The 24,007-nt window shown below is 33.1% G+C and overlaps 3 protein-coding genes and 2 non-coding genes across 5 annotated transcripts; 4 read left to right on the top strand and 1 right to left on the bottom strand.

The window, feature by feature from the left end:
- Positions 1 to 2,851, top strand: LOC125842076 (protein IQ-DOMAIN 22-like). The gene is made up of 4 exons (XM_049521278.1): positions 1 to 380; positions 1,708 to 1,908; positions 2,004 to 2,081; positions 2,198 to 2,851. Exons 1-4 carry the CDS (start codon positions 66 to 68, stop codon positions 2,684 to 2,686), a joined length of 1,083 nt encoding a protein of 360 aa, XP_049377235.1. The 5' UTR covers positions 1 to 65; the 3' UTR covers positions 2,687 to 2,851.
- A 2,815-nt stretch (positions 2,852 to 5,666) lies between these two features.
- Positions 5,667 to 5,740, top strand: TRNAV-AAC (transfer RNA valine (anticodon AAC)). Its single transcript has one exon. It is a non-coding gene; the product is annotated as a tRNA-Val (tRNA).
- Positions 5,741 to 6,580: 840 nt separating this feature from the next.
- LOC125841841 (LIM domain-containing protein WLIM2b-like) lies at positions 6,581 to 9,662 on the top strand. Its single transcript, XM_049521022.1, has 5 exons — positions 6,581 to 6,839; positions 7,597 to 7,696; positions 7,793 to 7,812; positions 8,424 to 8,513; positions 9,380 to 9,662. Exons 1-5 carry the CDS (start codon positions 6,705 to 6,707, stop codon positions 9,656 to 9,658), a joined length of 624 nt encoding a protein of 207 aa, XP_049376979.1. The 5' UTR covers positions 6,581 to 6,704; the 3' UTR covers positions 9,659 to 9,662.
- A 1,176-nt stretch (positions 9,663 to 10,838) lies between these two features.
- LOC125841276 (uncharacterized) lies at positions 10,839 to 21,016 on the top strand. Its single transcript, XM_049520373.1, has 14 exons — positions 10,839 to 11,426; positions 12,619 to 13,462; positions 13,544 to 13,655; positions 13,732 to 13,852; positions 13,940 to 14,038; positions 14,148 to 14,447; positions 14,524 to 14,631; positions 16,259 to 16,330; positions 16,420 to 16,506; positions 16,763 to 16,834; positions 17,076 to 17,165; positions 18,769 to 18,876; positions 19,318 to 19,386; positions 20,650 to 21,016. Exons 1-14 carry the CDS (start codon positions 10,944 to 10,946, stop codon positions 20,722 to 20,724), a joined length of 2,640 nt encoding a protein of 879 aa, XP_049376330.1. The 5' UTR covers positions 10,839 to 10,943; the 3' UTR covers positions 20,725 to 21,016.
- An 834-nt stretch (positions 21,017 to 21,850) lies between these two features.
- Positions 21,851 to 21,924, bottom strand: TRNAV-AAC (transfer RNA valine (anticodon AAC)). Its single transcript has one exon. It is a non-coding gene; the product is annotated as a tRNA-Val (tRNA).
- Between the last annotated feature and the right edge of the window lie 2,083 nt (positions 21,925 to 24,007).

Raw genomic sequence — 24,007 nt, 5'->3', positions numbered from 1 at the left:
TCTCTCTTCTCTTGACAAAAACAAATGCTCTTTTTTCTAATCTCATAATTTATTATAACAATACTATGGGCAAAGCATCCAAATGGTTCAAAGCACTTCTTGGCTTCAAGAAAAATGACTCTTCTTCTTCTACTTCTTCCACTAATAAGAAGAAGTGGAGTGATGTTAAATCCTACAAAGATAAAGATTTTCAACACCACCACCAACACCATGACAAATCACACTACGTGAATAGTCGTGCTGGAGTGGACCCCACAATATGTGAAGTCCACTCCAGTTTGACGACTAGTAGTGTGATTCGTACAACAACGTCCGTGACGCCGTGGAGTGGTGAGGAGTGGGCTGCCGTTGTTATACAATCACATTTCCGAGCTTATTTGGTTAGTTATATTATACGTACTCTCTTTCTGTTTTATTTTATGTGAAAGTATTTACTCGCACGAAAAAAATAATTTGAGAATTTTGAATTGTGTTTAGTATGAGTTTTCCGGAAAAATAAGTTATTTTATGGCAAACAAACATTAAAAAATGTATTAGAAGGGAAAACATGAATTTTGTTTTCCCTGGTTTTTTCTTCTATAGTTCATCAAAATAGTTTCTAATTTTAGAGAATGTTAAATAGTGAGAGACAAACATGTTTTATCTATAAAATTAACCAATTTCACTTAGTACGAAAATTTAAGTAATATATATTTTTAAAGAATTATTATCCTAAATATGTTGCAAAATTTATGTGCGCGTGGTTAATTATAATTTTTTTCTAAACTTGTAAACTTAAATATATTACATATAATATTTGTGTATAGCTATAAAAGTTTCACACTAAGGTAATATACAAATGTTTCAACCTTTTTTTAATGAACTAACAAAAAGATAGTATCAAATAAATTGAAACAAAACAATAATGTTTTTACAATTAGAAGATTTAACACAATGAAATATAATGAAAACCAAGAAGGGAGAGATAATCAGAGCTAATAAGGGTTGGAATTTTTTTTTGGGGGGGAGGGGGTAGGGGTGGACGGGAAAAGAAACGATTCCCAATATATACTCTAGTTGAGAAATTGAGCCACCCTGGCCTTTTTTTTCAATACAAAGTTACGTTGAATAAAGAATGAGATATACTCTATATTATACTAGGATCATATGATATCTGTGAAATTAGGGTTCAAATTTAGAAAAAAGGAAAAAAAACTAAAACAAACAAATTAGCTAGATGGTTTTCTTCTCCTCTGCTTAAGTTTTGATTAGTTGAGTTACTTGTGATGTTTAGTGGGAGCATGTCCGATAAAATAGTTGAGTTGCACACAAATTGATTGCCAATCAATGCAAATTTATATGTACTTTTTTAAAACATTTTTTTTTTGGAATGCATGGGTTGTTGAGGTCGGCAGGGGGGTGGGTGGGTGGTTAGCACATGCATGGTCAAATGTATACAGAAAAAAGGAAAGTAGACTATTTTGGACCGGGTGAGGACCAGATTGTCTAAAACTAGAAAAAATTGTGGTCCTAAGTGTACTTTAAAATTCTATGAAGTTTGTCTATACATTCACACTATGAGTAAGTTCAACATCACAATTTATTTACTTTTTAAAATTCACAAACTCTAGTTCTTGTATTCGTCTCTGCATCATTTGGTTGCAAAAAATCGAATGACACTTGATCATACACTCGTACTAATTTTCCATTTTGTGTTTAAATTTGAAGTCAAGGAGAGCTTTACGCGCATTGAAGGGACTTGTGAAGCTTCAAGCCCTAGTAAGAGGACACATTGTAAGGAAACAAACCGCGGATATGCTAAGGCGTATGCAAGCGTTGATAAGGGCTCAATCAAGAGCTCGTTTAGGACGATCTATGATTTTTGAATCACCTCCTTTTAGCGCGAAGTCTACTCAATTTATTCATCATGTAAGTAACACATCATCTTCCTCATTTCATTTTACATTTTATATATGATGATGTTTGACTGATCATGTCAGTTCATTTTGAATCTTGATATATAGGGTCCTACAACTCCTGATAAATTCGAGCAAATTATTCGTGCAAGGAGCATGAAAAATGATCAAATGTTTATGCTCAAGGTATGAATGACCCTAAAGTACTAGAGGATAAAATTAAGATATTTCGTATAGCAGAAAGGTAAATTTGTACATTTCCCCCCTTATATCTATCTAACATATAGTTTGTATTAATGTAGAGGAATTCTTCAAACCATATAGGCAATGCCAATGCCAAACAGAGGAATTTATTTCATTCTTCAGAATTTAGCTTAAATTCAGAGCAATTCTGTTTTAGCTATGATGAAACATGTTACTCCTCTATTGATAATAGCCCACAACTTCACTCAACAGCATCATCGAAATGTACTCGTTCGAGGACAGGACCATTTACGCCAACAAAGAGTAGTACACGAAGCTACACGAGTGATGAATACTCGAATAATCATCCAAATTACATGTCTTACACCGAGGCAGCTAAGGCAAAAACGCGATCTATGAGTGCACCAAGACTAAGGTCTCAGTATGATAAGAGTAACTCAAGAAGTAACATGCAAAAGGGTTCTAATTGTTATGCCAATTTCACTAGCAAAGGTGTTTGTTCGGGTTCTAATAGACTAGATAAGATTGGAGTGCCTGTTAGTGGCGATCTGGATGAATTTGGACGCGGTTTTTGTCACATATATTGAGATGATTCAAGTTCTAAGTTATGTCCTGAACGCTTGAACCTGCATTTTTCGTTTGTATTAGAAATATAATTACTAAACTTATGTGAATCATTTTGTATTTGGTTCCAATTTAACTTTAAAAGATGTAATCTCTTAGTTAACTACATCATGTTCTATTTACTTTTATTGGCATGATTAAGACTCTTCTTAAGAAGATTAGACTAGGGTGTGTGAAGCTACATGATATGAAGGGAGTTTAATTGAATAAAAATTATATAGTGCATTTAGGTACAAAACTTTTCCTATGCAAATTTATAAAAATATAAATAGGAGAAATTAATTGAAACACAATGTAAAATAAAAAGAGTTTAAATGGGACAAAGGAGGGATAAAAGCAAGAAAAAAAAAGGGCCCAAATCTAACAAAATCCAAAGAAGAATTTTGATCAAGGAGATGTGTTACATCACCTCTCTCGATATACAAGGCTAGTTAAATACACTAACACAAGGGAAACTCTTTGTATATGAGTGAAGATACTTCGAAAATTACTTTAGATTATAAGTTTGAATCTCAATTACGATATTAACTTCATTTGTTTTTGAATTTTCTTGTTAGAATTCTTGCCTCCGTCTAGTTAAAGCATTAGAAGACTTGTAGTATGGTTGTCAACTCATTCATGGCTTTTTATCCCTTTTCACAATTAGTACTTTCGTATGGTTTGAAATTTTGAATTTCTAGTACAACTTACATCTCAATAGTCAATGCATGTGTGTGCCTAGAAGGGAAAGAAACTAAGGTATTTAGTCTTTATTTACGAGTTTAAGTCTTATGCATTAATAATATGTAATTTATAAAGTGATTACAAGTAGGGGTGTACAAAACTGATCTGAAAACCGAATCAAACCGCAAATCGAGAAAAAAAACTCGACTAGTGGTTGGTTTGACTTGGTTTGGTATTGGAAAAAAAAAACCCGACTATATTTGGTTGGTTTGGTTTTAACTAAAAAAAACCAACCCGAGACCAAACCAACCCGACATTACATATATAATTTTAAAATTTTATTTTATACATAAAAATATTTACTTTGATATAATTTTTAAATATTTCTTATGTTTTTTCATAGTTTTTATCTTTTAATATATTATTATTTCAAGTTTGAAACTTAGAATTCTAAATGGTTCAATAAAGATTATAGTCCACAGATATTGGTAATTATGATAAAGCTTAAATCAAAATTAAATTAATACTAAAGCAAAAAAAATAATCAATTCAACAATAAGAATGACAATAATATTGAATATTTGTTCTATGGTTTTACATTGGTTTATTCAAATACATAATCTAATTTTAATTTCCTTTAATATTTAGTCATGTAACTAATACTTATTAAACTTATTTTAGCATGATTTAGTACTTTTAAATTATGATTATTTTCATTATGACTTGTTAATTTGCAATATTTGTTTTACGCGATTTAATTATTATTATTTTTTGTTGGATATTATAGTATCATTACTCATATAATATTTTGTGTTATTTTCTTAAGAAACACCTTAGATGGTTGTATTTTGGTAGGACTAAAGAAAGATTTGAAGTACAAGTAAATTATATGTTTGCATGAATACTTTTTCGGAAAAAATCCGAAAAAACCCGAAAAAATCTAAAGTTGAAAAACCCGAGTTTTATTGGTTTGGTTTGGTTTATAGATTTAAAAATCTGACACAAATAGTTTGGTTTGATATTTGAAAAACCCGAACCAACCCGGCCATGTACACCCCTAATTACAAGTAAGTTTTTATGACAAATATTAAGTAATAACATGATAAATACAAAAAGGAACATGTTATAATCAGCTAAACTACGCTACAAAAATATTTATATATTAATGTATATAACTTAAATCTTTCTTTATACATACATAAGTCTAGCTAGTTGCATGGAAAAAGATAACATTCCACATAATAAATACTAAAGTTTTTCTTCCCAATTGTAGACCCCAATGTCCATTAATTTGACTTATAATAACAATCCAAATTAATGGAAAAGATCTAATAGTGGCTGATCAATAGACAAACATATAAATGTAGTAGTTCTGGCAGTTGGAATTTACAATAATAACATAGCTTAATATAATTTCATAAGTGAAATCTGAGAAAAAAAAATTGTATATAAAGATCTTATTCCTATCTAATTGAGAAGTAGAAAAGTAGAAACAAAATTGTTTTTACTACTCTCTCTATCCCTAATTACTTGTTCACTTTTCCTTTTTTAGCTGTCTCTAATTACTTGTCCATTTTGACAAATCAATAAATGACAAAAAAAATTTACCTATTATACCCTCAATTAATTACTTTAGAAAAGGTAGAACTTCTCGAAAATATTAAGTTTTTAATTCATCCACTTTATAATTAATAGGGGTAAAATAATAAATTTACTATGTCAATCATTGTTTTCTTAACAGGTATGTTTTACAATGTTTTCTTTATTATTTGCGATGCATGTGTTCATTACTTATGTTTTTCTCTTTTAAAATCTACTTTGATATGTGTTATTTGAGTTGAGGGTCTTTTGAAAACAAACTATCTACCTCCACGAGGTAGAAGTAAGATATGTGTATCCTCTACTCTCTCCAGACCTATAGACGGAGCCCAATGGCGTAGCTCCAGCCACCCTAGGGTGTCCAATTCGTCAGAAAATTACTTACGTTGTATAAATATGTCAAATTCTACATTTAAAGGATATATATATTTAAAGTTAGACACCCTTGACAAAAGATATGCCTTTGGCACAGTGGTAATGAGTGTTCGTTTGAATAAAGGAGTTTTGGTTTCAAACTCCAAATAGCACAATTTTTTTTTATATATTTTGATAGCCACACACCATTATTTTTAGACACCCTTAATAAAATTTCTGGACAAAAGGAGTAAGAAGTCAAATTATATCAAACAAAATGTAGTTTGAGTATTGTTAATATTGTGATCATGCAAAAAGTAACAAGCAGGTTTCGTGGTGTAGTTGGTTATCACGTCAGTCTAACACACTGAAGGTCTCCGGTTCGAGCCCGGGCGAAGCCATTTCCTCTTTAAATCTTTTGGCAGATATCCGGACCGATGAAACGTTACTGCTTTATTGATATCGGGTTATTGGTTTGATAGTTTGTCCAATTTTCTTAAAGATTTAATCGATGACCCGTATAAACTTAATGAAAATTATATTTTTAACCCTAGAGGCAAATCTCAACCTTGAATGTTATACTACTAAATTGTAGGTTGATTCTGTTGAATGTTGTTTATCGATTGGTTTGATTCAATTTTAAAGTTTTTCGTTATTAAGTTTTCTTTTTCTTTTTTTCGTAGAAGACTCTGGAGAAGGTGGTTCTAAAATAGGAATATCTTTTTAGGTCCAACATAGAAAGGCCAATGATAAAATCGGGGATCATTTGCACTTTTGCCCCTATTTTATGTTGGTCTTTAATTTATGTCGTCCCTTATATTAAATAATTTTGTCACATAGTACGAACTTATATTTTTATATCATAATATTCAACAAATAATGCTCATATATGACTTTAATTTCTAAAGAACTTATGTCTCCTTAACCACAAATTCAATTGTTGAATGACAAAAATTAAAAATCAGTCTATTTAAAGGGCGAAAAAAATGCAATTTTATGATAAAATCTACTTATATAATTCTTTGTTTTATACTTCACAATTTATTAAAATTTTCCATTTTTTAAAATAAAATTCACTTTTTTTTGTCTCAACTGAAATAACTACCTTAATTTTTGTGTTATGTCCTTAATGTTAGGGAAATTTTTGCTTATCCATTCATTTTAAGAAATTGGTTCCTAGCCACTAAAAAAGAAGAATAAATCAACTAATTTTCATTAGTACATAATTAATTCTATGGACTTTTTTTTTCCATTATAACTTTGGGGATTAGAGATTCATTCATATGTAAATTATATTAATGATCTCAAATCTCAATTCCCAAAATTGAAATTTCAAAATAAACTAATAAAAAAAATTTAAACAAAATGTCAAGTTTTGGAACCCAAACAAAATGCAAAGCATGTGATAAAACTGTGTATGCTGCAGAAGTGATTTCTGCTGGTGGTGTTAATTATCATAATACTTGTTTCAGATGTAGCCATTGCAATGGAAGACTTGCTGTAAGTTTTTTAAAAAAATTATTTCATTAATTTTTTGAACAAATTTGATCGATCGATTCGACTGATATGATGAATGAAATGATAGTTTGTGTTTTAGTTAGTTAGGACATTAAGGTCTTGCTTTTAAACGAATCGGATCAATCGATCGATTAGATTGATATGAGAGATGGAATGGTAATTTTTATGTTATAGTTAGTTAGGACATTATCTCCTGTAATTTTATGAATTTTTTGAAGACTATCGATTAATTCGACTAATATGGTAGTTTTTGTTATAGTTAGTTAGGAAATTATCTCTTTTATTTTATATTTTATATTTTTTTGAAGACTTCTTTTATGAACGAATTGGATTGATCGACTCGATTGATATGATAGATGAAATGATAGTTTGTGTTATAGTTAGTTAGTACATTATCTTCCTTATTTCATGATTATTATTTTTTGTAGACTCATTTTTGAACGAATTGGATCAATTTAGCTGATATGATGAATGAAATGATACCTTGTATTATATTTAGTTAAAACATTATCTCCTTTATTTATGATTGTTTTTGAAGATTCGTTTTTTAACAAATCGAATTGATCGACTCGAATAGAAATTATCTAAACAAAATGTATCGCTATGATGGTAATCAATAACACCCCTTTATGATGTGACCCTTCCCTTCAACCTGATGTGATTGAAAATACTTTGTGCATCATACTGTTATTATCGTATATTTTTATTTGATTTTTTCGTTCAAATTTATATAATATAGTTGAGCAACTATTCTTGCTTGGATGGAACATTATTTTGCAAGCCACATTTTGAACAGCTCCTCAAGGAGAAAGGAAGTGGTGCTTTGAAGTCTTCCTCACGTTAGTTTTTCTAAATTTTGTTCAATTAATTAATTAACATAAATTTGTTTATTAATTTTTAAATCTAATTATTTATTTCTTATATCAAATGTGCAGTTGGGAGGAACAATGATCTGGTATGTATCTTATGCCAACTTTAATTATCGAGCTCCTTTTAAATATTCTATTCAGTTTAGTTTACATGATATAGTTAAAAATGACACGTAATTTATGAAAAATAAAAAGCTTTTAAAAATTGTGGAGACGTAATCTTAAACATGCTTATAATTTTGACACTTATGGTCTTAAACATATCATGTAACTATAACGCTTCTCATTAAAAGTAAGATCAGGAATTTAAAGTTCATTATTTTTAAATATATGTCGTTCTTTTTTTAATTGATTAATAAGGAAATAATGTCACATAAATTGAAATATATTTGCAAATCTAGCCTTTTAACTCTATATTGATATTAAAAATCCAATAAATATATAGAAATATTTGTATGTAAACCAATCATTATTATGTATATATTAATTCTAGGTAGGAACTAATAAATTTTAATTTCTGAATCCGTCTCCGTTGATGCTCTTGAATGTTTTTACTTTATGAATTAATTGGAGATGATAATTGTTGTAATAAATCAACAATATTTTAACTTATATCGCTTTCATGTTTTTATTTGTTAAAATGATTAATTTGTTACTAATTATATATATCATATTTTGAATATTTTTGTGATTACAGAACAGAAGCCCTAGCAAATTGTCCTCTCTATTTTCTGGCACTCAGGAAAAATGTGCATCATGCAAGAAAACTGTGTACCCATTGGAAAAGGTAAGAATTCTTTTTTCGAGTCTCGAAAATGAAAAACTTTTTAGTAGGACGCGCTTAAATTCTTTAGTAAGCTTATTCACGCGAAACTGAAATAATCAGGCATGTGAATTTTCAATATCAAATAATTTAACAAAAAAAAAAGTATTTAGTTATGTTGTGGTATGTTCTAAAACTAATTAAGCTTAACTAATAATTATTCTGGTTGTTGGACCTAGACCTCCTCAACCAATATATTTCATTCAGGTGGATATAATATAGCTTAATATTGAGAGATTATTTCTTTCAATTAAAGGGGAAGAGATACCTAAATACTACTCGAACTCTTTAAAAATGCCAATACATGCACATCGAATCTTTCAAAAATAGTAGTATATATTTTTTAATAATCCAACATGAGCGTGCAAATATTTTTGAAAAGTACTAGCAACTTATATTGATTTTGTCATCTTTACAACATCTAATTAAGATTTTAATCATAATTTATATATGAGAAATATGACAAATATACCCCCGAACTATCGTAAATGGTATGCAGATACCCTCCGTCATACTTTTGGGACATTGGTGCCCTTGCCGTCCAAAAACTAGAGCATATATACTAACAGACATACACGTGTCATAATCTTATATCCACCGACCTGACATTTATTAAATGTTAGATCGACGGATAAGATTGTGCCACGTGTCCCTATTTAGTCTTCTGTTAGTGTGAAAGACATATATGCTCTAGTTTTTGGATGGCAGGGACATCAATGTCCCAAAAGTATAATAAAGGGTATATGCATATCATTTACGCTAGTTCGGAGATATATTTGTCCTTTTTCCCTATATATATATATATATATATGATTGATTGATAAAACCAGGTGACAGTAGATGGAGAATTTTACCATCAATCATGCTTCAAATGTGCACATGGTGGATGCAAACTTACAACATCATCATATGCAGCATTAGATGGACTTGTTTATTGCAAGCCTCATTTTTCTCAATTGTTCAAAGAAAAAGGTTCCTATAATCATCTTACAACAGCTACAAATAAAAAAAATCATAGTGTTGATGAACAAGAAGAAGGTTCAACAACTACTACTACTACTGATGTTGATGAGCCACCACAGCCTCCTGTTGAAGAGACTCAAGATTAGTCCTTGACTTTTCGATACAAATCCATATTTAATCAGACCCAAAATGGACAAAAATATATATAGTTAATATTATATTATTGTCAATGAGATTAATCATATTCTTGATGAGAGAATATGGTATGGTAAAGTGATGATTAATTGGTTTTCTTAATTATTTGTTTCTTCATTTGAAATTTTTGTAAAAGCCTAGTAAGGCATCATATATATTTGCAATGTTTTTTTCCTCAATTTTGCTTTAATAAGAAATTAACACATTGTTCTCTTACTATTTTCCTCCTTCTTCTTTTTTTGGTTTAATCATATGGCATGATTAATTCAAATTCAGGTCAAATACTGATAGGCCCATAACACACTAAAGATGTAAGTAGAGTACTTGATATATAGTGAGTTTTGAGGGTCAAGTTATAAGAAATTGAATTGAGAGGAGACTCACGATCCTGACGAGAATGACATTCGCAGGTGAAGGCGCTACTATGCTCCTTAATGAATTGAATGGTCCTTCGACCTTCGTTTGACTTCATGGGCCAACATAGATCTCGTGAGACCAGGCCTCCTATTGAAAGGTTCTTAATTCTCAAAACTTGAACTTGACATCGCTAGTCAAATAAGGAATTGGATTGAGAGGAGAGTCACAATCCATGCCAACATGAGTGATGATATGCCCTTAAATCGAATGGTCCTTCGACCTTCGTTTGATTCCATTGACCAACATAAATCTCGTGAGACTCGCCGTCCTATTGAAAGTTCTTCATTTTTCTGAATTTAAACCTACCGACATTACTAATCAAAATAAGGAATTGAACCGAAATAAGAGTCACAGTCCTACCAACAACGGTGTCGGGCTAGGGTGTCGCCTATGTCGTTGATAATGAATCCAAAGGTCCTTCAACCTTCATTTGAGTCTGACGGTCGATATAAATTTCGTGAAATCCATTCTCCTACTATAAGATTCTGAATTCTCAAAACTCAAATCTGACACCACTAATCAAATATTTATAGATATTTAGTGAATTTCTTACTATACATTACACGATATGCACAAAAGTTAATGAGTTCCTGCGAACCACGAAGAGATTTAAAACCACATTATACAACATCACGTGCTAATCACGTGACACCCCCGTTACCCCTACACCACCAATTGTAAAACTCTCACCATCTCAATTTCAAATAACTCAAGAGAGGATAAATTGGGATTTTGAGGTGCAGTGCAAAGAGACCCCATATATAAATTTTTCAATGCTATTCAATATTATCTGATGAAATTCACTTTGTTTTTTCAAGAATGAACAACCTTAGCCTTGACAAAACCTCAACACCCAACCCCTTCTTGTCAATTTCATCTCTACACCATTCAAGAATCTCAAAATCCCTTTGTTTACCCAGAAAAGTTCTTGTTTTTGCTGATAAAAATGATAATTCAACCTCAATAACTAGTGGGTTTTTGTCAAAAACTCATTTTTCCTCCAAAAAAGTTACTGTTTTTGCTGATAAAGATGACAATTCAAGTTCAATAGCAAGTGGGGTTTTGTCAAGAACTAATTTTTACCCCAAAAAAGTTGCTGTTTTTGCCTCTAAAGATGATAATTTAAGCTCAATAACAAGTGGGGTTTTGTCAAGAACTGTTTTTTTCTCCAGAAAGACTAAGAAATTTGCTGTTTTTGCTTCTAAAGATGATAGGAATAGTAATAAGCTTGACCAGTGGGACCAAATGGAACTCAAGTTTGGCAGATTAATTGGTGAAGACCCAAAATTAACCTTAGCTAAGGTTTATTTCTCTCATTTAAACTTGCACTAATACGTTCATTGTTTTTTTTTCCTTATTTATTCAGAAAATTATGTTCTTAATTGGTTTTTAAATTTTTCTTTGCTTAGTTAAGAAATTAGTTACTCACTCTGTTCCAATTTATGTGAAATTGCATGGCTATAACATGTCATATCATTTGTATGACTATAGAAAGCTTGTCATTATTGATTTCAAATATAGAAATCTGTCCGTCGTTTGATAAAGAAATAGTGTCAATTAACTTGTGAGTGAGGGGATATGCAGGATTCATATTGCTGACATACAGTTGGTAGTGTATAGTTGAGAGACGTTTTGAATGATTGCAAAATTGAATTTTGAGGAGTTCAGTGGCTTTTCTATGTGTGTGTTGAGAGTGGGGAATTTTATCCCCTCTAAAGTTTTAAACTTTGATTTTGTTTACCAACACAATGAGGATTCTAGAGGAAAAGAGAACTACACCTGCATCTAGAATTGAGACATAGTTGGTAGTATCAATAGTCAAGAGATTTTTCGAAACAACGCAATTTCAATTTGAGTTTTACGATTTATATAGCGGTCGCGAAGACTAGTTTAGGATTATGACATAGTTGATAGTATAGATAGTTAAGAAATTTTTTGAATTAATACAATTCGAATTTGAGTTGTATGATCCGACACGAAAACTAGTTTAGGATTGAGACATGGTTGATAGTATAGATAAAAGAAACTTTCCGAAATCAATGCAATTCAAATTTGAGGAGTTGAGTGATTTTCCTCCCTGTTGGTGAGAATGGAGAGTTCTAGCCCTCGAAAGTTTTATACTTTGCTTTGGTTAACAGCAAAATGAGGGTTATTAAAGGGGAAAAAAAATCAATCCTGCATCTGGAATTGTACAATCATTATATTTTAAGTTGATATCTGCTAACATGTTATCAGTTTATTAGTATTGACTTTATGTGTAACTTCAATTTTTTAAAATTTCAGTCTTTCGTGCCAAAGTTAAACGTCCCTGCTTTACTATTGTATGTTCCTATTTGCTAATTGCTTATAGTTATTTGCCATTGAAGAGGAGAAAAAGGTTAATAGTAATTTGAAAGAAGTTCTTAGATTGGTTCCTGTATGTCCTTGCAAAACTTCTGTTGGTTCAATGCTGTATGCATCTGTCTATTTCTGATTGTGATTCTTGATTTCATAGATAATTAGTAGGAAAACAAACCCAGAGACATCTTATCTTGAAATTGAAGAGTCATTTGACCAGAAGAAGGGAAAAACGTCCGGTGAAATTGTGGAGGTTCCGTTTGATGCATCCAAGCAAAAGAAATCTCTCAATTCATCAAATGGATTAAATTTGGTTCGTCCTGTGCCCAAGAAGGGTGTTAAGTTCGAGGTTGATGAAAAACCGCCAAAATCTGAGGGTTATAAACAAAGCCAACCAATTTCAAAACCTGAAGTAAGTAGAAAAAGTAGTGTTCCAAATGTCATATTGCGAAAACCAAGTTTGTATTCTGAGGAGGATGAATCATCAAAATTCAAAATTAAGCCAAACTTGACACTGAAAATGGGCAAAGAACTGAAACCTGAGAAGTTTAGTGATGTTACATTGTTGAAGAAGCCAGAACCAATGAGGATCAGCTCCGACGATAGTGAAAAGAATGGACAATCAAGTGATAAGTCTAGTGATGCTACATTGTTGAAGAAGCCGGAGCCAATGAGAATCAACTCTGGCAATAGTGAAAAAAATGGACAATCAAGCGATGTCTTGCCTGTATCTAGTGATGACTCCGTAGATGCTAGTCTTACAGAGGTGTATGCATCAACTAGCGAACCCAAAAACAGCTTGCTTCTAAATAAGCCAGAGCCTAGTAATTTAAATCTAAAGATAGATCCAAATCAAGAATCTGCCGAGGCTCAGCATCCTAGTATTTCGGATGAAAGTACTAACTCTTCTTCTGAGCTTATAAGTATGGCAGAGAATAAACTCCTCCAACCATTACAATCTAGCAGAAGCAATCCTCTTGAGAAGCAAGGCTTTGGTACAGGTAACAAGATTCTGTTCTTGACAGATAGTCATCTGAGTGGTAATTTAGCATCTTAATCAGCGTACTTGGTTGTTTTTCAAGGATTCCAGCAGACTGATACACAGCCTGCTGAGAGAAGTTCTGATTCCAATACACCCTTTGAGACTGGACCCATGGAATCTTTGGATGCTGCTCTTCTTGGAAAACCGAAAAGGTACTTGTGGACGTTGTTTTGCCCTTGTATACTTTGCTGTTATTTTGTTCTTGATTAATAACTTGTGCTACTATAGATTAGACCAATCTAAAAAGGAAGCATCAAGTGTTAGTCAGGAGGATATGCGTCCTGTCAAATCTGAGGGCTATGGAAATGCTTCAGAGATTGAAAACTTCCTGGCAAAATCATCCATTAAGGTAGATTAATTTTTTCCTTTTTCAGCATCCGTTCCTTAACTAGGACGAATGTATTGATGATGAATACTGAGTGCTGCAATCTCGTAGGAACATGAAGATAATGACTGGGTAAGAGCTGAAGAGCTTGTTAAGAGTGGAGGAAGAGAGGATGTTGAACTAGTCAGCTGTAGCACCAGAGGCTTTGTTGTAAGTCTACTTACTACCGCAACTCATCATATTACTTTATTTTTGTTTTTGAAGGTGCACATCTGCTCTCAACTTATTTCTTACGGATACTCTCAACGTCTTTTTACAGGTATCCTTTGGTTCCTTGATAGGATTTTTGCCATATCGCAATCTTGCAGCCAGGTGGAAATTCTTAGCTTTTGAATCTTGGTTGAGGCAAAAAGGCTTGGATCCATCCCAGTACAAGCAAGGTCTGGGGATCGTTGGAGGCTATGATGGTTTTGGCAAGGCAGCTTCTCCTGAGGCAGGAGTAGATCCGCAAATTGCTAAAAATGCCGATGAGGAGATCTCGCCAGATATGAAACTTGAAGATCTTCTCAGGATTTATGACCAAGAGAAACTCAAGTTCTTATCATCATTTGTTGGTCTGGTGAGGAGGGCTTCGTTATTTAATCTCAATCTTAGAACTTTGAGAAAGACCATAATTTGTGATCTGTGTCATGTAGAGGATCAGAGTAAGTGTGGTGTTGGCTGACAGATATTCCAGAAGGCTAATATTCTCGATAAAGGCAAAAGAAAAGGAAGAATTGGTCGAGAAGAAGAGGAGCCTTATGGTAAGAAAATTACATTCTCTAAAGCTTGCAATTTTTTTTGCTTAATCTTTATCAAACTGACCATCTCACAAACATCCTAGCTTCTATGGAATTTGGTATTTGGTTTTCTATGTTAAACTGATCATGAATATTGTAACTGACTGCAAGATATCCAACCTAACTTCTTTCTCCTTGTTTTATATTGTTCAGAAAAGATATCTAGTAAATAGATAGGAACCTTTGTAGAAGGACATAAGCTTGGTCTCACTGTTGATAAGATAATAGAGGGATGACAACAACAAGTTTCTTAGTTAATACTTTGTCATTCTCTTCAACATTTCTGTTTGCCTTCATACATACGACCAGTTTCCTTCTTTCCCATCTCCTTATGCATTGCCTAGTCTGTTAACAGAAAGAGATGTTTACTGATGAAAGGCTAGTTTTTTTTTTTTCTCTTGTAAATTAGCTTAGAGCAATTCCAGAAAATAGCAATTAGGTATTGGTTGAACAAATGTACATGTTATGCTAGAGCTTTCTCCATAAAAACAAAAGTAGTAATATATATGTTGATCGGATGCATGTTACTTGATTGGAAATATTGTGTTTCATATAAATGATGCAGCAAGTTGTTTGTTCTTTAATGTTCACAGTGAGTAAGGTGTAGCGCTGTGAATTTTTGGTGGCTATGCTGCCATGTTCCACCAAAAACTCGTAGTATATTAACTCTTGGACAATAAACCATTGTTACTTTTTTGATAACCGAGAAATCCGTCTGTGACCCGCCCTTTGGACCAATCACAGCCTTCTAAACTCGGTGGATAATGGGCTTGCCCCTCTACCCTTCTCCACTTAAATACCAGGCTTTGCTTTGCATGGTGTGGGGCTTGAACCTGCAACCTAAGCCACAAATCCTCCACCCTTTGCCACTCGAGCTAGGCCTTGGGGGCTAAACCATTGTTACTTTTATAAAACACAACTTTGAAACGTTTGCTTGGGTCATTTTTCTGCAACTTAACAATTACTCTAGGTCACTATAATTTGTCGAGTTATTGATTTTCTTTTACTTGTGGAGCTTTTAATCTAGAGATAGTTTATGAAATATTCCGAAATCCAGCACTTAGAAGAAAATTCTGTAAAATGTCAAATCTAGGACACCTATTTGATCTTCTGATGCAGCGGTTTTGAAATTTATATTTATTATTTCAAGTGCCCTACCTTGCTCTTTTTGCTGCCCCTGCTCTCTGCTTTAGTTTTCATGTGGCTCTTCATCAGGAACAGAAAACACTCGTGGTTGCTGCTTAATAGGCTATTGTGTATGGATTTAGACACTTTATCAGTGTGCTTTATATGCCTTTCCTGTAATCCTGGTGAAATTTTGATATATAACAAGTTATGGAGACTTTCTCTGTGTTAGATATGGGATATCGACATCTTCCACTTTTGAAATGAAGTTGGTCATTGAAAACCCATCCCCTTCCTCTCATCCCCCAAAATAAGGGACTTGTTGTTTGGGTTTGGAAAGAAGCTGGAATATATGCATTATTACCAATGTATTTTGGATAATTACTGTATGCTACCTCTCAGTGTTAGTTATTCTGAATCTTGCTCCCACAATGAAGTCACCGAGCTTGTGTAATTGGCATTGCAGGCAAAACTTCAGGTTGGGGACGTGGTAAAATGTTGTATACAAAAAATTACCTACTTCGGTATATTTGTCGAGGTATATCAATGACAGTAGCATGAGCTTCTTATGGCAGTAACTCCAATCAACTATTGATTACATCTTAAATTTGCAACATTTGAATATAGGTTGAAGGAGTACTTGCGCTAATTCACCAGACAGAAGTCTCATGGGATGCCACTTTAGACCCTGCGTCATATTTTAAAATTGGCCAGGTAGTTGCTTCTCTATAAATATGCATAACAAATTTGTAATTCATACCTTCTGATGTAAAAGTGAAATGAAATTTAACTGATCCTTATAGACAAGTATAGTGTTTTGAGTTATGATATATCCATGCTGGTTCAGAGTTTGTTGAATATGTTGTTCATGTGAATGTATTGGAGGTTAAGCGCATAATACGTTCTCTGGTAATTTCAGAGCTAACAATTTTAGAGATATCTTAGTTTCTGAAGAAAGTTTTCCTTGTAGATTGTGGAGGCAAAAGTTCACCAGTTAGACTTTTCACTTGAGCGCATCTTCTTGTCGTTGAAGGAAATAACGGTAAATTTCTTCCCATCCTGATACAATAACATTCCTTTTGAGTCAAGGGTCAGAAACAGCCTCTCTACACCACAAAGGTAGGGGTAAGGTCAGCGTACATACTACCCTCGCCAGACTCTGCTTGTGGGATTACACTCTGTATGTTGTTGTTAAGGAAATAACTGTACTGTCTGTTTTTTTTTTTCCTGATATTGTAAGGTAAGATTGATATTGACCATGCCTTTATAAGTACTTTCTGCAGCCAGATCCCATGATGGAGGCCTTGGAGGCTGTAGTTGGTGATCATGATAATTTGAATGGAGAACTCCAAGCATCAGAGCTGGATACTGAGGTTTATGTTCTCACCCTTGCAATTGGGTAGTTTTATTCCTTTAGAACTTGATTCAATTTACCAAAGAGACCTTAGATCAATACGTCATGGTTGTCCTCAATTTCGGTTAAAAGAATACTTAAATTTTATCATCTCAGCAATGAATTGCATACATAACTAATGTAGTATTTGTTGATACTTATGTCATGATTCCTTACATTTATTGCAAATAGATTTCTTTACGTCATTGGTAAGAAAAAGGGAGCACTTGCTATCCCTACTCTACTGGCCAGTGGGTTCATAACTCAACAACTGGAGTATCATTTTAGCATTTGGTCAGGGTCTTCATTGATGACAGTTAGGAGGATATTTCTTAATAGAATTCATTCGGGCTTAAACGATGTACTGTATAAAGAATTTGCTGCATTTTCTTGGGGCCTTTTCTTTAGGCATAGTACATAGATCGATACTTTAACTTGGCCTCAATTGACAACTAAACACTCCAACTTTGAGCACATCTAGACACCTCAATTTGTCTCCACTGTGTCAGTTGTACACTCCAACTTACAAAATGATTTCTTCACACCTCCAAAATTTATGTGCCACGTCAGGGTCTTCATTGACGGCAGTTAGGAGGATGTTTCTTAATAGAATTCTTTCGGGTTTAAACGATGCACTGTATAAAGAATTTGCTGCATTTTCTTGGGGCCTTTTCTTTAGGCATAATACATAAATAGATAATTTAACTTGGCCTCAATTGACAAATAAACACTCCAACTTTGAGCATATCTAGACACCTCAATTTGTCTCAATTGTGTTAGTTGAACGCTCCAACTCACAAAATGATCTTTTTCTCACCTCCAAAATTTATGTGTCACGTCAGCTTTGGGAGTCCACGAGACATAGTAGGGACGAGTTGGAGTGTTTAGTTGCCCGTTGAAACCAAGTTGAGGTGTCTAGATGTGCACGTTCAAAGTTGAAGTGCTTACTTGCCAATTGAGGCCAAATTTGAGTGTATGTTTTTGTATTATGCCTTTTCTACTATATTAATGAAGTACTAGGTGCTCCATGTATCCTAATATGGCTTGTGGTGAGGTCAGTTCCCCTTAAAGACTGCAGATATGTAGGGGTGTCAAATGGGCAGGTGGGGTTGAAATTGAGTAAATATCTTGAATATGTTGCTTGGACTCTCCAAATATGATGCCGCACCCATGTTAGATCCTTCAAAAATGCACTACTTTTGGAGGATCTGACCTCGCAGCTGGTGGCATTTTTGAAGAATCCGAGCAATATAGCTTGAATCTACTGCTGAATGTTAATATCTTGTGAATATGTTAAAAATACATTTCAAAAGCTTGAGACAACCACCCATAGCTTTGGTTTGGTTTAGTAAGGGGAAAAATCCGAAGCTTCTCAGTTCTTAATGTGTCTATAAACCATCCTTTTCTGCTAGCTGTCCTTTGTGCTTCCCGATATACTATAAACCTTTACAACTCAAATCAATTGTAGGGTGTTTTCTTGAAGTACAAAAATATGAAATCATTAATGAATCTGATCTTCGATTGTAATATACAATTGCGTTTGTCCATGGCTGATAGTAGAATTTTCTTGCATTGTTGTGCAGTGGCCTGACGTGGAATCTCTAATCAATGAATTACAGCAGTTCGAGGGTATCTCCTCTGTATCAAAAGGGCGGTACTTCTTGAGCCCTGGTTTGGCTCCAACATTTCAGGTATCACCTTACAGAAAAAATAAGCAATATAACTAAAAGATATGGAAACTAAAAATTGACTAGTTCACTCACTGCTAAACAACCAAGAAAAACAATTTGAAGGTGTTTATTTTGTAGTTATGGGAAGTAGTTCTAGTGTGGCCTTTGTACAAGCTATTTATGAGATCGTAAAAATGCATCACCTCCTTTCATTTGACTAAGCACGAGTCAAGCTTTTTCTGAGATTGTTTTCACATAGAATGAGATAAAACCTTCTTTCCGCATAACATTCTCTTTTGCTACTTAAAATTTAATTTTATGGCACATTTTTAGGCGCAATACTTACAGCAATGTATTAGGTTGAGAGGTTCACAGTCAAAGCATGTAAAAGATAGTGCATTCAACTGTGGATTGTCGGCTTTATTGTTTTTTGGAAGATTTTAATCATTGATTTTCTATTAGGTTTATATGGCATCCATGTTTGAGAATCAATACAAGTTACTTGCTCGGTCGGGAAATAGAGTACAAGAGGTAAAAATTTAAAGTCCTCCTTATTTTGCCCTATTGTTTTGTCATAATTTTATATCTGTCAGTGCTCTTTCTGCAAATGAAGGGTAAAGTTGCAGTTTTGAAAGCGGTGTCGTGAAATCATGATTAAAATGTTCAATTTTCATGTTCATATCAATCCAGTATTTAATTGAAGCTTCTATGATTTCCGGAAGTCCAAAATGCTTGACGTGTTGTAGTCTGACAAACTTCTTGGGTAACTTATCACCTTTTCACGAGAATGAAATTCTATAATCTAACACCGAGGGTGTGGCCTAATGGTCAATGAAGGTTGAGAACCATGAGGTCTCATGATCAAATCCAAATGGATGCAAAAATATTGGATTATCTATTCTCGTATTTGTCCAAACCTCAGTGGACAGAGTTACCCGGTACTAGTGCTAGTGGGAGATAGCAGCTACCCATAGAATTAGTTGAGGGGAATGCAAGCGGGTCCGGACACTGATGATTAATTAAAAAAAAGAATACTACAATTAGACGTAGTTGGAGAGTGGAGACCATTGATGTTGAAGAATTATGAAGAAAGAAAAGACAGGTTTTATTGGGCTGTAATCGAGCTTGATTAGTCATGAGCTTCTCAGGGAATTTCTAGTACAGATTCCTGGTGGTATCGGTGGTGGTTGACGTATCATCATTAAATCCTGGAAAAAAGAAGAGAAATAAAACCTTTTTCTTCATTCTTGGTTATGTTGGTTTTTCTTGTTAAATATTTGGAGCGGAGGGGTTAAACATTTTCGATGTGATACTTAGAACCAGGAAATTATGTATTAGATGATAGATTGAGGTAAATTTGGACACTGATTTAGGTGATCCACACAAACGCCACCATCAATGTGAGATCTTTGCAGTATCAAGAAACTCGGACCACTCAATGCTAGTTGAACGTCTGTAACAACCTCAAGGTTTACCTATACCTGGCTATAACTTGCCCATTCGTAGACTTCATTCTGTCATTTCATTATATGTTTTCCAACTTGTAACTCCATTTAGATACTCGAACTATGGTTTGTGATGATTGATCACCTATACACATGATAAAATGTTCTTATTAGATACTTCCGGTTCAAGTTTTGAAAAAGTTTCTACACATGTTCTCAAGCGCCTATTAAGTAGAAAAATGTAAGTAGTTATCGATGTATTACGCCTCAGTACTAAGCAACCGGAGATGTATGTAATTCTTTTATATGTCAATACTAATTGGTGCTATTTGGACATTGTTTTGTGCAGGTGATAGTGGAGACATCATTGAGTAAAGAGGAAATGAAATCTGCAATTCAATCTTGTACAAACAAAGTTGAATAACCAATCAAAACGTAATAATAAATAATACGAAGAGAGTGACCGTGGAGAAAACGAACGGATGGTAAGGGTCTGATACCGAATTAGCAGAGTCGGAAGTTAGAACAGCAGAAACGGAGAAAAGAAATGACCTAAACCGCGTTCTATTTTGAACGAAAATGGTATTAATTTTATTGTTTTGCCTTTGATATCAATGAATTAGGAGCTTATTTACTTGCTAGTAAGTGCTTTATGTTTAAGCATCGATGTAATACGCTTAAACAACAATCGATTACGCTTCAATATCAAACGAGTTGTGGTCGACTATATGAATTCTCTGTCAATTTTACTGTGTGCATTGTGCAGGTTCATGTTGATGTATTCTCTGTCAATTCAATAGTTAGCTGTAAATGATGCATTTGTGTTTTCATCCGGTATTTGATAATGCACTTTTGAAGAATCCAACACGGGTTGCAGCAATAATTTTTTGATAGTCCGAGCAACATAGTTCTTAATAATACTTGTAGCTTTATTTGTATGTATCAGAAGAGTCGAGATCTATCTGAAACAATCTCTTTATCTCTCAAGGTAAGGGTACACTCTATCTTCCGTAGACCCCACTTGGAGGATTATATTGAATATGTTGTTGCAAGTATTAGAATGTATATTTTCCAGTGGATATTGGTATGGCGGATATTTTGTACTTTTAACTTTAATGTTAGGAGCTTCTCACTTGTAGTATATTATGATTATGATCTAATGTTCCTACCAACAAAACCTCTGTTCAAGTTCAAGTCAATAAAACTTCTCTATAACAATATTTAGGTATAATGGTCAAGTTTCTTGTGGAATCGATTATGTTATATTTATGCTCTCCATTATTATATTTTGCTATAACAGTTGAAAAGTATCCCATCAACAGGTACGGTTATAGAGAGATTTGACTTTGGATAAAGAACCAATGATTATGTTATGTACTTATGTTATATGTTCTCGAGAAGATCTATCTATGAACTATATGTCTCGAATTCAACCACAGGGAAAGGGAATGGTTCCCCCATTTTATAAGCCTTATTCTAAAACTAGAGGTTTCGAATTCAAACACTGAAAACGCGGATCTCAACGAGAAACAAAGAGATCAAAAGAAAAATGGCTTCGCCCGGGCTCGAACCGGGGACCTTCAGTGTGTTAGACTGACGTGATAACCAACTACACCACGAAACCTGTTTGTTTCATTTTGTACCACAATTTAATATATTGTATCTAATTTGTTTGATCAAGTTTAAGAAATAAAATACTTTTAAAATTTGTGAGTCTTAAACATGCCTTGACATTTTGCATGTTATAAGACTATCAAAATTTCTAATCTTAAAAATGTTATAATATAAGAAATAGTCACATAAAATTGAAAAATATTGGTACACGATACTTATTAGATATACATATAAATATTGTCGCATTGTCGAGTTCTTCAAAAATATACTATTTCTGAAAATTTTGTACATATCCGTTAATATTTTTTGAAGAGTCTGAACAACATAAGCTAATTATGTATTTCCTACCCTCTATTTCTCCATTATAACTTTATGAAAATCCTCATTCAACTCACTTTTATCATCATGACTCATGAGTGTAATGGTAAATTGCAAATTATGAATCAAATTTTTTTTCAAATTTAAACTATAATAAAGTCATTTTTCCAAAACAAAGAAATAGTGTCACGTAAAATAAAAAAGGACTCGATACAAGATATGTTAAAATCTTGAAAACTAGTATTAATGGTACACATACTTTTGTTAATTGGACACACAAATGAACTCAACTTAATCAAACATATGTTGCCCGTCTTTACCTATACTGCTTATACACTTCTAAAATGTTGTCGTACACGTACTCTTTTTGAAGAATCTGACACATACACCAATCGATATTTTTAAAGAGTGAACATATAGATGAAGGCTATTAATTTTATATGTCCTCCATTATATCTTGATGAGACTCCTCATTCATCAACTCACAATTATTATCATGAGTAGTACTAACCAAATTAACAAGAAAATCAAAAACATCAGTTGCTATAATAGCAGATGCAACATCATCCTTTTGAAGAGTACTTCTTCTTTTTTCATGCATATTATTATTTGTCATAATAATCCATGCCCTTTTTGTTAATTCTTCAATGAATAATTCACATGCCTTAGAAAAAACAATTGGAGCTTCACCAGAAATCATCTTTACATCATCACTTGATTTCTTCATTATTTTCTTGATTCTTGCTAGTGGCAATGAATGTGGACCTGTTTTTCTTGAAAGAATTCCTGAATATGCCCCTGCTTGCCTCATTTTTTTTCCGATAATTTATCAGAAATAGTCTTCCTACCTTCACCAGATAGGGGTAAAACTACGTACACACCACCCTCTCCAGATCCTCACGTGTGAAATTATACGAGATGTGCTGTTGTTGTAGATATATATATATATAGGAAATTTTGATTAAAAATAAATTGTGATTTTTTTTTTTGAGTTTATAATTTGTTTGAATTATTTCAAGAGGGATATTTGCATGAATTTATATAGATATTAGGATGGCCGGCTGGCTTGGCCGGCTAGAGGGTATTAGCTAAAGACTATTTCACAAAAAAAATTAATACTATTCAATATTTGGAGGGTTTTCCAAATTTTATATAAAATTTGATAATTTTTTCTTTAAATGTCAACTTATTAATTTTGGTAATTATAAGGTGTGGGTTTTATTGAAAACGGTCATTGTACCTAATGAGGTAGGGGAAGGTTTGCATACATTCCTATTCTTCTCAGATCGACTTTATTGTGAGATTACATTGTTGTTGTATTTAGCTAAAGGGGTTATTTCCGATAGAGTCCTAGACTCAAGTGAAAGTATTTCAAAGCGACGGAAATGAAGAAGTCAAGACAATACACTAAAAAAAGCATGTCAAAGCATTCTAATAGAGGAACTAAATATTACTCCCTCTGTTTTAAAAAAATGACCTAGTTTCCTTTTTAGTCTGTTTAAAAGAGAATGACCCCTTTCTTTTTTTGGCAACACTTTAACTTTAACTTTCCACGTGACATGTTTAAGGCCACAAAATTAAAGGGCATTTTGGTACATTTGACATAACTTTAATTTAGAACCACAAGATTAAAAAATCTTCATTCTTTTCTTAAGCTCCGTTCCAAGTCAAACTGGGTCATTCTTTTTTAAACGGAGAGAGTACAAAACAATATGATAATCAAAGTACAAGAAACAAAAATAAGTAACAAGGACCGAATACTGCCGGAATAATAA

This window comes from Solanum stenotomum, chromosome 10 (assembly GCF_019186545.1).
Source record: "Solanum stenotomum isolate F172 chromosome 10, ASM1918654v1, whole genome shotgun sequence".
In the NCBI taxonomy this organism is placed as follows: Eukaryota; Viridiplantae; Streptophyta; class Magnoliopsida; order Solanales; family Solanaceae; genus Solanum; species Solanum stenotomum.
Note: the sequence above shows the minus strand (reverse complement) of the source record. Positions and strands in the feature narration are given on the sequence as shown.

What these genes read in the sequence shown, in the direction of transcription:
- LOC125842076 (XM_049521278.1), top strand. Translation starts at nt 66, where the DNA reads ATGGGCAAAGCATCCAAATGGTTCAAAGCACTTCTTGGCTTCAAGAAA. An exon ending in CTACTCAATTTATTCATCAT is followed by an intron (nt 1,909 to 2,003) that starts GTAAGTAACACA and finishes CTTGATATATAG; the next exon opens with GGTCCTACAACTCCTGATAA. An exon ending in ATCAAATGTTTATGCTCAAG is followed by an intron (nt 2,082 to 2,197) that starts GTATGAATGACC and finishes GTATTAATGTAG; the next exon opens with AGGAATTCTTCAAACCATAT.
- LOC125841841 (XM_049521022.1), top strand. Translation starts at nt 6,705, where the DNA reads ATGTCAAGTTTTGGAACCCAAACAAAATGCAAAGCATGTGATAAAACT. An exon ending in ATTGCAATGGAAGACTTGCT is followed by an intron (nt 6,840 to 7,596) that starts GTAAGTTTTTTA and finishes TATATAATATAG; the next exon opens with TTGAGCAACTATTCTTGCTT. An exon ending in CTGTGTACCCATTGGAAAAG is followed by an intron (nt 8,514 to 9,379) that starts GTAAGAATTCTT and finishes TGATAAAACCAG; the next exon opens with GTGACAGTAGATGGAGAATT.
- LOC125841276 (XM_049520373.1), top strand. Translation starts at nt 10,944, where the DNA reads ATGAACAACCTTAGCCTTGACAAAACCTCAACACCCAACCCCTTCTTG. An exon ending in TATCATCATTTGTTGGTCTG is followed by an intron (nt 14,448 to 14,523) that starts GTGAGGAGGGCT and finishes TGTGTCATGTAG; the next exon opens with AGGATCAGAGTAAGTGTGGT. An exon ending in CATCAGAGCTGGATACTGAG is followed by an intron (nt 17,166 to 18,768) that starts GTTTATGTTCTC and finishes ATTGTTGTGCAG; the next exon opens with TGGCCTGACGTGGAATCTCT.